This window comes from Dinoponera quadriceps, unplaced genomic scaffold (genome assembly GCF_001313825.1).
Source record: "Dinoponera quadriceps isolate SergipeBrazil2010 unplaced genomic scaffold, ASM131382v1 scaffold179, whole genome shotgun sequence".
NCBI classification, from domain to species: domain Eukaryota; kingdom Metazoa; phylum Arthropoda; class Insecta; order Hymenoptera; family Formicidae; genus Dinoponera; species Dinoponera quadriceps.
Genome location: NW_014554529.1, coordinates 697,574 through 709,286, shown reverse-complemented (window position 1 = coordinate 709,286; position 11,713 = coordinate 697,574). Strand labels below are relative to the sequence as shown.

At 35.8% G+C, this 11,713-nt stretch overlaps 1 protein-coding gene across 1 annotated transcript; it reads left to right on the top strand.

The window, feature by feature from the left end:
• The first annotated feature begins 277 nt into the window (after window positions 1-277).
• On the top strand, window positions 278-9,141 carry LOC106751763 (FMRFamide-related peptides-like). The gene is made up of 3 exons (XM_014632818.1): window positions 278-302; window positions 5,738-6,117; window positions 8,355-9,141. The coding sequence occupies exons 1-3, from the start codon at window positions 300-302 to the stop codon at window positions 8,566-8,568; spliced, it is 597 nt and encodes a 198-aa protein (XP_014488304.1). The 5' UTR covers window positions 278-299; the 3' UTR covers window positions 8,569-9,141.
• The last annotated feature ends 2,572 nt before the right edge of the window (window positions 9,142-11,713 follow it).

The window sequence follows — 11,713 nt, the reverse complement described above, 5'->3', positions numbered from 1 at the left end:
TACGCTGCGGCCAATCATAACTCAGGTGAGACCATCTCCTCCGCCGCCGGCCGACGAGAGGATCAGCGTGGGGGTATGCGCACCGAGAGCGAAGGAGAGAGAGTGGCTCCTATATAAAGGGTGTTTTCTCCAACCCTGGACACCTATTCCTCCACCAACCACCACCAACAACAACACGTCGCTAAACACCGTCGCGTCACATTATCGTGTGCGGTGCTCTCCACTTTACGGCGCTCACATCCGCGTCCGTTTGTCGCACTGATTTCTTGCGCGCCAACGAGCCAGAGATCCACAGCAGCATGGTGAGTGCTTCGTTATCGTTATCGCGAGTGAGTGAGTTTCTTCGATTCCACGTCCCGATGTCACGCGACCGCGATGACCGTTCGGTGAGTCGAAACCGGAATCGAATGTTTTTTGAACTATTATTTCCATTTCATTTTAGACGGGATGGAATGTTGTCGAGGATTAAGAAATAACAATTCTCTAGCAATTTTTCCTCAGGTCGAAAACTTGTAAATAAAGTGGACATTTTTCTACACATTTTTCTACACAAATATTTTTAATTTAGAACATTTACACTTTTCAAGAGTTAACATTAGAGGAGAAAATTCATGATTCCTGGGGGTAAAAGAGAGAAGAGAGCGGAAAGGATATATTTTCTAATTTGAAAACATGCGAAATTGTTCACTCTTTACGTTTCCGCTTTAGAGATGAATTACGTGACCGCTAGTTCTGTTTCTTTTGAATAACAAATATATAACTTCGAGCGGAATTATTCATTTTTCATTTTCAGCTCATCCTGACAGAGGAGGAAGGTTGATTGTATATTTTTACTAATTTTCCTTATCTATCATACTTTCATCTCGTACGAATAAATACGCGCGATTACTTATGCGCAAAATGAAAATACGATATTCCTATGACACCGTTTGTTGCCATTTGATACGAAATTATTTGTCGCGCAACCTCATATAAGATATATTGCATTTTTATTATAGTAAAAGTTACCTAATCAAATAAGAGTTCACTTTTGTAATTGTCACTATGTTTGTCAATTCACATCTACCTCCGGACTCCGCGTGAACTTCTCATGAATCACTGAACGTTTAAAGTAGATTTAAATATATGGAGAATGATATTATTCAAAATTTGAATTGATTAGTTAATATCTTGAATTGGCGTACCAAATTACTTGTTTTTAAAAAGATCATATACAGCTATGAAAGCGAACTCTATTTTTTGAATATTATAGAAAATATATTACATGCATATATAAAAGCTGAAAAATATTAAGATTTTAATTAAATTTTCGTTTCTCGCAATTAGCTCTCAAAACAAAAAAGTTCCACATTTTCCTATTTCAAAAAATTATATTAATTACTAAATCACCAAGTTCACATGAAATTTTTCACGTTTCTATTCTTGAGATAAATTACTTGATCGTTGCTTTGGTATCGAAAATTCATCTTTATATTTGACATACGCAGATTTCTCTTCGTGTTGATCCAACGAAGAAAATGCATTTGCGGTTTTGAAGATCGTGATGGGCACAATCAGGAGCGTGAACGGTTTTATTCACACATTAGTAACTATTTATAGTAATAAGAGTTTGTCATCGGTTTTCGCGATAATATGGTTGTCGCCTTTTTTCACGCGAGTTATTTTTCTCTCATAATGTTACAATATATATCCAGCGATAGCTTCGGTTAAGTCGACTTTTCAGTTAACTGCTTGGACCCATTTTTTCCCTCGATATTAAGGGTGAACATAGCAACGAGCTCGTTGCTTTTCGGGTGATAAGTGATTGGTGTTGATTTTATTTCACTCAATTTTCCCGGGCGAGACTTATTGCGGTTCTCCCTTATTTTTCTTTTGATATCAATCCTGCACTCGCGGCAAGTGCGTTATCTCATTTGCTGGAAAATATTTAGTAACAATGTTAAATTGTTATACTCTATTACGTCGAGAAAATGGCGAGGTGAAATAACGTTTGTCTTCATTCTTTATTTAAAATATAATAACAGTCGCGAAAAGATAAAAAATGTTTCCAAAAGAAGGAAAGAAATCTTTTATGATATCAGTTAAAATCTCATGCTAATTATCTAATTCTTACGATAATCTCTCTATCTCAAGTATTATTATTCATTCTTATTATTTAGTAAATAACATTTCAAAATTAAAATCTACTTAATGTAACTCTAAGAGATTATGAAATACATTAAAAACATTATCGAACATCTTATTTCACAGTATGTTTAAATGATTGTGTTAAACTTCTCATGAAGTCTCCGATATCGAGACATGAATAAACATTTCCATTTACTTAGGCCCAAAGTGCTAATAAATTAGAACAGTCAATTTATCCAATTTCAAAAAATGGAATTCACCATATAAGGAGCAAAAGTCGGATTTTCGATATCGGCACATTACAGATTTATCGTAATTAACAATCCAATAAATATTGAGTAAGAGTAACGTTAAATTAATATTATAATTCCCGATTCAACAATGTAAGATTGCGTTCGGTCGCACACGCATTTTCTGTCTTTATTGTTTATTACATTGCTAAAAGGAGGTAAAATAATGCTTACAGCAGGTGAGCGCCAAAAGCGAATGCAGCCCAAATTTATGTGTTACGTATATGTGTTACGTATATGTGTTATATTACTCTTATTGTGAGAAATGGGAAGTGGGAAATTGTAATTTCCTTCCTTAATTAATTTAATCGAGCGTTAATAATTTATGTCATTATTAGCGAGCGTTAATTATTTATGTAATTATTAGCGAATCTTTACATGGAAACCGACTTTTCAAGGTCGAATTCGAAGTAGTAATTGAAAGGATCGCTGGTTAATCTTCGGCGCTTTAGGAACAGGATATCCTATCTAAATTTGATGACCCGACTACGTTTAACAGCTCGGATATTAATTTTATTATCCGAACGTACGAATCGTACGAGGCGAAAACGAATTTTCTAAATTTCTTAAAGTGAATTTTCATTCAAAAAGTAAAATGACTACCAAGTTATTCATGTTCAAGTAATTTTTCATTCGTATATAGATTCGAATAGAATTCTCTATTCTGAATGATTGAGAGAATATTTCCATTCGAAATTCGAATCTGATGTACGAAAGACTCCATTAATGCAATCCAATTTCATAGACAAAGTGACGATGAACATTTCTAATCGGGTGCATTATTTCTGAATTTTTGGATATCATCATTGTTGTTTTGGAGCATAGTTGTCGATTCATCGAATAATGAACTATCCTGATGTACGAATATTAGAATATATTGCGCCTGAGAAATATTCGATGTCACTATGCCTAGAAAATGGAATTACATTAATGGAGCCTTTTCTACCTCACCGTCGTGCGATTTATATAAAGAAAAAGAACATATTTATTCCAACCGATTAAAACATTCATTTATATTAAGTTAGAATCCACTCTAAACTTGAGTGAAACATTTACTTTTGCGATTTCGAATGATGGTATTTTCACTAACACTTCGAGGGAAAATCCACGACCCTTCATCTGTTTTGAATAAAATTCTACTTCAAGAAATTTAGAGGGAAGGTTTGCTGATCAAGAGAGGTTGGAATTCATCCGACTATCTGTTCGCGTTAATTTCCTTTTTTTCCCTTAAAATGCGGCTTCTTAGGTTTGTTCTACAATACGCTGTATGTCGGAGTCAGATATTAGAATGCAACCGATGGGGAGAACTCATTTTCAAAAAATAAATTCTCCCATTAGGCTATGTCCGATATCCAACTCCGAAATACGGCATATTATAAAATAGGCCTTAACGAAAAATACGTATTCGTGGCGAGTTTGTGGGCGATGTTCGTGACCATTATGAAGGGCAGTCGCGTATACAGGAGTTAATTAAAGTAATGTTAGGCGACGCATTAATCTTGCTTGGTTCGCCGTGATATTGCTAAACAGGATATTAATATCGGGTAATAATGCGCCAATATAATTTATTGTGACGCGACGTGACGCAACGCGATGAGGCACTACACGGAACACGTCGTTTCTGTTGCATCCCGGTAATCCTAGCTGATCCTGACAAATCAATTACGCATTGTCGCTGTGAAGTCATTTATTACTTAGTGACTTTGCGACAACCATGGTCACGCGACGCGCGAGAAGAGATCACAAACATAAATCTGTAACATCATAGTCAAGCTCAATAATTATAAATCCTTGCGTAACGCAAGATATATTGGATTGTTATATACGTTTGTCGGGATTTTAATGAAAATTTCAAAGCCATACTCAGATATAACTTTATTTTTTCATTTTTTTCAATGACCCTCTGCCGTCGAAAAGGTCAATACATTAATTAGTAAGTTTTAATTTGTTACACATCTTTTCTCTGACTCGAACGATGGAATTGTCAGACTAACATTGAAAGTATAGATCAATCAATTCAATCCAATTGAGAAAATCGAACAAAAAAGGTGTGGGAGGAACTATACTAATCTTTGACATAAAAGTCATTCATTTTTCCTTTGATGGACTATAGAACATGTTTGAAGTCCAATAAATTGAATTCGAATTTAATCCTTTTTTAAAAATTGTCAGAAGATATATTCTTTATTGGATGTCAAATGCTATTTATATAGAGAAAAATGAATATATATAGTTAGGAAAGTTACTTTTGAAAAATAACGCATTATTTTGTTTTATTATTTACAAATAATTGAGAAAAGTAACTCCTGTTAATTCTCTTAATTTTTTGGAGTCAAATTTCGCTAGAAAAGTAGAATGACAGCCGAAACATTGACGGATTTTTATTTGTATAGCGTGAATTCTCCTGAGTTGTCAAATGAATATTCTTTACTCGAAACTGAAAAGTGAATCTGATGTATTCTATTGCCATAGGAACAAATTCACACTAATCGATTGAAACATTCACTTATATAAAGTCAAAAATTATTCTAAGCTTAAGTAAAGTATTCATTCTTGTGATTTTGAATATTTTTATTACCATCAAAATAATATTTTAACTTTTGAGCAAAAATGCTGCTACTTTTCATGTGTTTTAAGTGAAGTTCAACTTTAAAAAATTTTAAAGAATTTACTTTCACTTTAGAGAATATTGTTATTGTTATTTAAGACGTAACGTTTCATTACAGTTTCCATTACTTTTCCACCAAGGCTTTGAAGACTTTTTTCTTTAGGATATATTTGTGCCCGTTTCATATATATTACCGTTATATATATATATATATATATATATTACCGGCAAGTACGAGCGTGGCGCAGCAGACAGCGCACTGGTCTACTGTGCTTAGTGGTCCCAGGTTCGATCCCGATAAAAACCAAAAATATTTTCGCTCGTGTCTCCTCTCGAAAAGAAGTGGCAACCTATCGAGAGAGAGTTATCTTTTGTCATTTGAACGCCTCTCTAAAAATTTGCCGTTCGGAACCGGCGTTAAACTGTAGGGCCCATATGCCTGTGTATAATCAGCGTGCGCACCACAGGTATATGAGAGAGGTCACCACGCTTCTGCAAAAGAGGCACAGGACTTAAGAAGAATAATTACCATTAATCGTTTCCAGCAAAAACACTAAGTAACAGAGAAATTATAATTAACAGTTATGTTATTGGTGTTTTCTGGGTTACTAATGAAAAATATAACGTTATTACTAAATCATTACTGAAAAATGTAACTCATAATGGTAATGGCCTCACAAGTAACGCGTTACTTCCCTGCAACCATGCGTAGATCACACTCTGGACCCTTCAAATGATGGCATTCTTTTGCAATTGGGCGCTCGTGTCCTCGTCGATCTTGACACCACTCAAAGACGACAGTAGTCTTCAGATCTTCAAGGACCCGCCGAACGAGTTCGAATACGTGTTGAAGAGACACGGCGTCGAGGAGAGTAGCGTCAACGGTAAGGACACCGACTCCAAAGAAAGACGTAGCAGTTCCTCCGGCTTCATCAGGTTCGGACGTGGTCAAGCTGCGTACGAGAATTTCGTATCGGACGGTGAGGCCGATTCAAAGGTCAGCAGGCATCCACGATGGAAACCGTCGGACGTCATTATCAGGTTCGGCCGGTCCAGTTTCAAGCGTGGGAGGAACGACGCAAATTTCATTAGGTAACTTATTCGTCGATGCAACTCGAATTCTGATAACGTCGGGGCGTAACATCGATATATAAATATTTAGACGGAGCATTCCGCGAAAAAAAGATTTAATTAGCAGAGGTCTTCTTCTTCTTTATAGCTTTATAGCCCTTGAAGATTCTTGGCTTTATCTAAGAGATCTTTCCAGCCTTTCCTATCTAACACGAGCCTTCTCCCTCCAATGTTCTTATTCCTAATATCTACATGTCTGCTTCCACCGCGTCCAAGAAACGCTTTTTGGATCTTCCGCGTTGCCTTTGTTCTATTGGTTTCTTGAACATTGACTTTCGTGATGAGTCTTCAGCCTTCATCCTTATAACATGCCCCACCTATCTTAACCTAATTTTAATGGTTTGAATTTTTATAATGTTCGGTTCCTTATAAAGTCGCTCAAAATTATAGCGTTCGAACGGTTTAGGCAATGATGTCAGATCTCCGCGTCAGGAATATCGCTGCAATATCGACGGGTAGCTTTTCACAAAAAATAGCAGGTATCTACCGCGATGAGCTCGTATGCAATATTCGCGACGTATATGGTAAACAAGAACATAGGTATACGCAGGTGAGCGCGCGTATGAAAGTATTCCGAGTGGCCGCGAAATTGTGATTTATTATTCGTCGTAAAATTGTCAAGAAGAAAAGACATGCGGAAAAAGAAAACTAACGCATGTGAGCGCTCGCGTACAACGCACGTACGAATATAGAAGCTCTCGAGCGCGACACTTAAGTATCATGTCTCACAATCAGATGAGACTTTCAAGAAGGGAAATGGCCGGTGAAGCTATACTATAAGCACTGATGTACCAAAGACTTATCTCAGCCCATTTTTGCTTTGTCTCTTACGCCACGAGACATGATCATTTGTTTAGATTATAGCATTTCCAATTTAATGCATTATTTCGTTTTCCTCTGAATTACGTAACGACACATTTGTTGAGTAGATGTACTCTTACTTACTTGAATGATATACCAAAAATGAAGATACGTACAAATATAAAGCATGTCCCATTATTGGTACTCCTGACGGGAAGGGACCGCTTCTATACGAGAGAAGTCGGAAGAAATATCGGATAAAATTATCTTTGCACGGAAAGCTTTGCGTTAGACGAGATTGAATTTGAAAGTTGTAAGGTCAATAATTCTTTGTGACGATAACGTAACGACTGAAAGACTTTTCGAAATGACTCTAGATATAAATATAGAATAAGAAAAGAGTAATTTTGTATGAAAATATTAGTTTGATTGTCTATTTGAATCATATGATTTAGGCATCATTTTCTTTAACGACCGCGAATAAGAACACACATGATGTATCTATAAGTTATAATATTTTGTTATATAATTTTAGTATATTAACTAAGTAAAACTTTTTTTTTATATGTTAGTTTATAACGAGAAGCTATAAATTATGAGAGGAGTATTCTTATTTAAACTAATTACAGAGGTTAATCTTTTGAACTATCTTTTTTCTTATTCGCTTCGTTTTTTCCAAGTAATATGTGACTGCTACAAATCCATTTCCTCCAAATATCCGTGCAAACGAGATTTTTGATATATATCAAACTTACTAATGCTTCTCTGTTTATATCTAAAATTTAAAAATTTTAAGATGTTCATATTTGCATTCTTCAATTTTTTAATAGCGTACGATGGATATATCTGTCGTATAAAAATACTTTTCTGTTACATTCGCCGCGTATTTCTGTCATTTTTCATTTGTATACAACATATTTACACGGCGCGCCAGTCACGCGTACTTTCACTCTCTCACGTGTGCCCTTGTAGCCGCAACCCAGCATAATGTTTTGTATATAAGTGCAACATTTCGTACATTAAATTTTTTAGTTTTGAGTGGAAATATTCAATCGACGTTTCAGAGTAGAGAATTTACTCTATTCTAGTGAAAAGTCATTCGAATCTAAGTAACTCAACCACATTCTATTTTGTGAGCGAAATTTCATTTCAAGAAATTTAGAGAGTACTGTCATCAGCGGTCTAATTAGATTTGTCAGTAAATTAGTTTTTTGAGATTTTTAATTTACAAATAGTTCCTCAATTTTCTAGTAAAAGTGTTAATTTCCGTTTTATCTATCTTTTACGTTCCGTTTTATCTAGCCTTTACGGTCACTTTTACTTTTTCCCTTTCTCTCTCATTTTTTTTGTCAGGCAAGATAAGTGAATCATTTTTGGTATTTTGAAATTTGAAACAGGTTTGGTCGTAACGCGCACATACCAGTTGTGCCAGCCGATCTCGATCTATCTGCGGTTTGTTCAGTGCTGATGTCGAGCAGCATGATCAGCGATGCGGAACTCCACTCGGATGTGTTGAGGTTACTTCGTCTTTGTAACAGTTTGAACAAGATCACTGGCGAAATTAATCTGGACTCCTTCGAGGACCGGATTAATTCGAATCGTCATGAGTAAATGTCCGATGCTGCTGTGCTGTCACTTGCGCCTGTCCGAGCTTCGAAGTCGCAGACTCACCGAGGTTTCGACAACAAATATCAATGGAAATCGTCATCGACGGCACTGCGGTCCAATTAACGAGCCGATTGAACTACGATCAAACTGCATCTGGCTTCGAAATACGACGACTAGAATCGCGTTGTTGTCAGCGCGCCTATACTTAAGCGACCTTGTAGACTTATTAAGTGAGCTTAAATCGATAATTTATTAAGCTGCAACGAATTTCGGCGAGAATTTGTCATGACAAAGTTATACAAAGAAGGGGCATTTATTCACAGAAAGTTGCTTTCTGCTTCTTTTTTCTTCATCGATTTAATGCAAAAGCGAGGTTTATCGATTTCCGAATTCTGCGAATACATTTTCGAATTTCTCCAATCTACGTATCTCCCTTTCTAATTTTTCCGTGGGACGCAAGTTCTTTTCTGGAGCTGTTGCACCTTTTCCGAGGAACGAAAATGAAATCGATCGATTCGTGTTAGATATTGTGTTTTCTTTTTATTTTTAATACGTTGATGAATACTGTCGGTATTCGATTACGGATTCTGTACTTTGCATCACTCGCTTTGCTTAACCAAGTGAACACTCAAAAAGGTTTCAATTAATAAAATTATCGGCAAGCGAAATAAAAAATGCACTACACACACAACAAACGGTTCCAATTAAATATATCCATAATAACATTCCCATGACAACGTTGCAAAGTCGTAATTGATTATTCGTTTGAAATCTCGCTTGCTTTTATTGCTGTAACATCTCAATTAGCGCTCGTGATTTCCGTGGCGGTCGAGAAATTCGAACAGCTCGTACTTGAACGGACTCGAGCTTTTTTGATTCGGAAAACAAACAAAAGCTGATTGTTTTCGCTCTGGCGACAAATGTTATTCTCACTCAATGCTATAATCTCCATAGTCGGCTAAGTCTGCAGTCAAGCCCTCGGGAATCGCAAAAATCTCTTATTCACAGGCGTCCACGTGCATGTTTGTTCTACATCGAAGAAAGTGGAACAAAAAACATACACAGAGAGCAAAATGAAGAAAAGCAGGAATTGTAGCGCATCCGCAAGCCGGCAGCGAATGTCGAGATGCGCGTGTGATATCGGGTATTCCGCGTTGTACATCCACCTGCCTCACTACGTGTTCGGTGTACATATAAATTTTACGATCTGACAGTTTTGAGATACTATCGATATAGTCGCAGATCCGTGTGGTAATCATATGCATTCTCTTTCTTTCTGTCTCTGTTTCTCTGCTTCCTCACTTTCTATGTATCAACTCTTCAGCTCTTCCATGTCTATTAGTGAATTTGATTGGATGCACTAGTACGTATTGTCGCAGGCTAAATCTATCGAATCTATCTTACGAAAACAATTGAATTTATGTGTTTCACATCTGACTTACTAAATTATCCAAATAATAAAATGTTAATAGTAATGACGATAAAAGCAGGGATGAGAAGTAAGGCGTTACTTGTAACACTTTCAAATTACTTTTTCATTAACAACATTAAGTTTTTTTTCACTAGTAACGGTAACATATACAGTATATTATATTATATATTATATTTTCTGGATAATATGATAACAAATATATTGATTACTTTTATTCTTATTTTGCTCACGTAAAATACATGTATGTGAAATGGGCAGCAAGAAATTCTAAAAAAGTTTTCTAGAATTTGATGAAAACAGCGACGGAAATTATAACTCGACCCATATAGTATATTTTATCCTAGAGACGTTTTGCAAACGTCTCTTGAACGTAGGGACATTTTCAGGACGTCTTTACGACATCTATGCTGCATGAGTTACTTTTTTAAATGAACAAGCAACGAGTTATTCTTTGAAAGAAATTTTCCTAACTTTGGGTAAGATAATAATAACTAAATCAATCTACAATTCGCCTTATAGTTGACGGCCGTCTATCAACCGTCTACTGCGGTCGTCTTTTGCGATCGTTTCGCAATCTTATTTAACGGTCACTACAGGACCGCTGCGATTTCTCCAGATTTCTTCCAAAAAATAATCACGGTCAAGTAACCGTTGTTTGTTTTGACCGTGAGTGACAGTATGAGTGCTAACTCAATAAAGAAGTGAATTTAATAGAAACAAATTTTGATCAGATCGTGATTTAACCGTGACCTGACCGATAGTATGAATCGAACTTAAACAAATGATTCATTAGAGCGCAACGGTGCGTTGCGCTAACGCATCCGATCGAATTCCTCGTAAGTGTAACTTTCGTCAAACTTTGATTAATCTAATCAACAATTTAAAATTGTTGTCATTTAAATATTATTTGCTTTATCCTGCTAACACTGGTAGAAATTATGAACTTTTTCATTATTGTCGAACGACAAATTACAAACTTGAAATTGATATTTGCAATTCTTATTATTCATTGATCTATATGTATTGACTTACAAAATTCATCTATCAGTTTAATTAGAGTTTGTTGAAAGTTAGCTAAAATCTCGCGCATTACATAAAACGGCGAGACCAATTGTTACCTCGATCTAGTCTGAGCCTAAGATATATATTATATACACTATTCATCACGACGACACACGAAACATGTATATGTTGTTCCCGATATAATCCCCTAAACCGTTCTTAAGAAATGTATGTAAATTTAATACGTAACTATAATTAAAGAAAAACAAAGTGGCCGGATGTAGCACGCTAGTTTCTATGTGCCGTAACTATATCCCACATCGATATCCCCTATTCGTCGTTGTTTCACCGTTTGTTTTATGAAAGGCATGACCGAATCGATTATACACCCCCATCAATTTTAGACTCATCTCTTACCGCGTGTCCCACTTGTCCAATTCGCTCGTGGGAAATTATTTATAATTAGTTTGCCGATTATTTACGCAATTATTTCGATTATCCCGTCGAGTGAACGTCAAAGCGAACGGCTCGTCATTACTTTTTTCCCGAGTATATTCTCGCTTTATGTATAATTATCATTTTCTCCATTAATATTTTATTATCCGTTATACGTAATCAATATTTTTTCATCTATCTGGGATTTAAGTATATCATATGTAGATAAAAGAATTTATTTATTTGCCTGTTTATCTACCATTTCGACAGCGATTATTT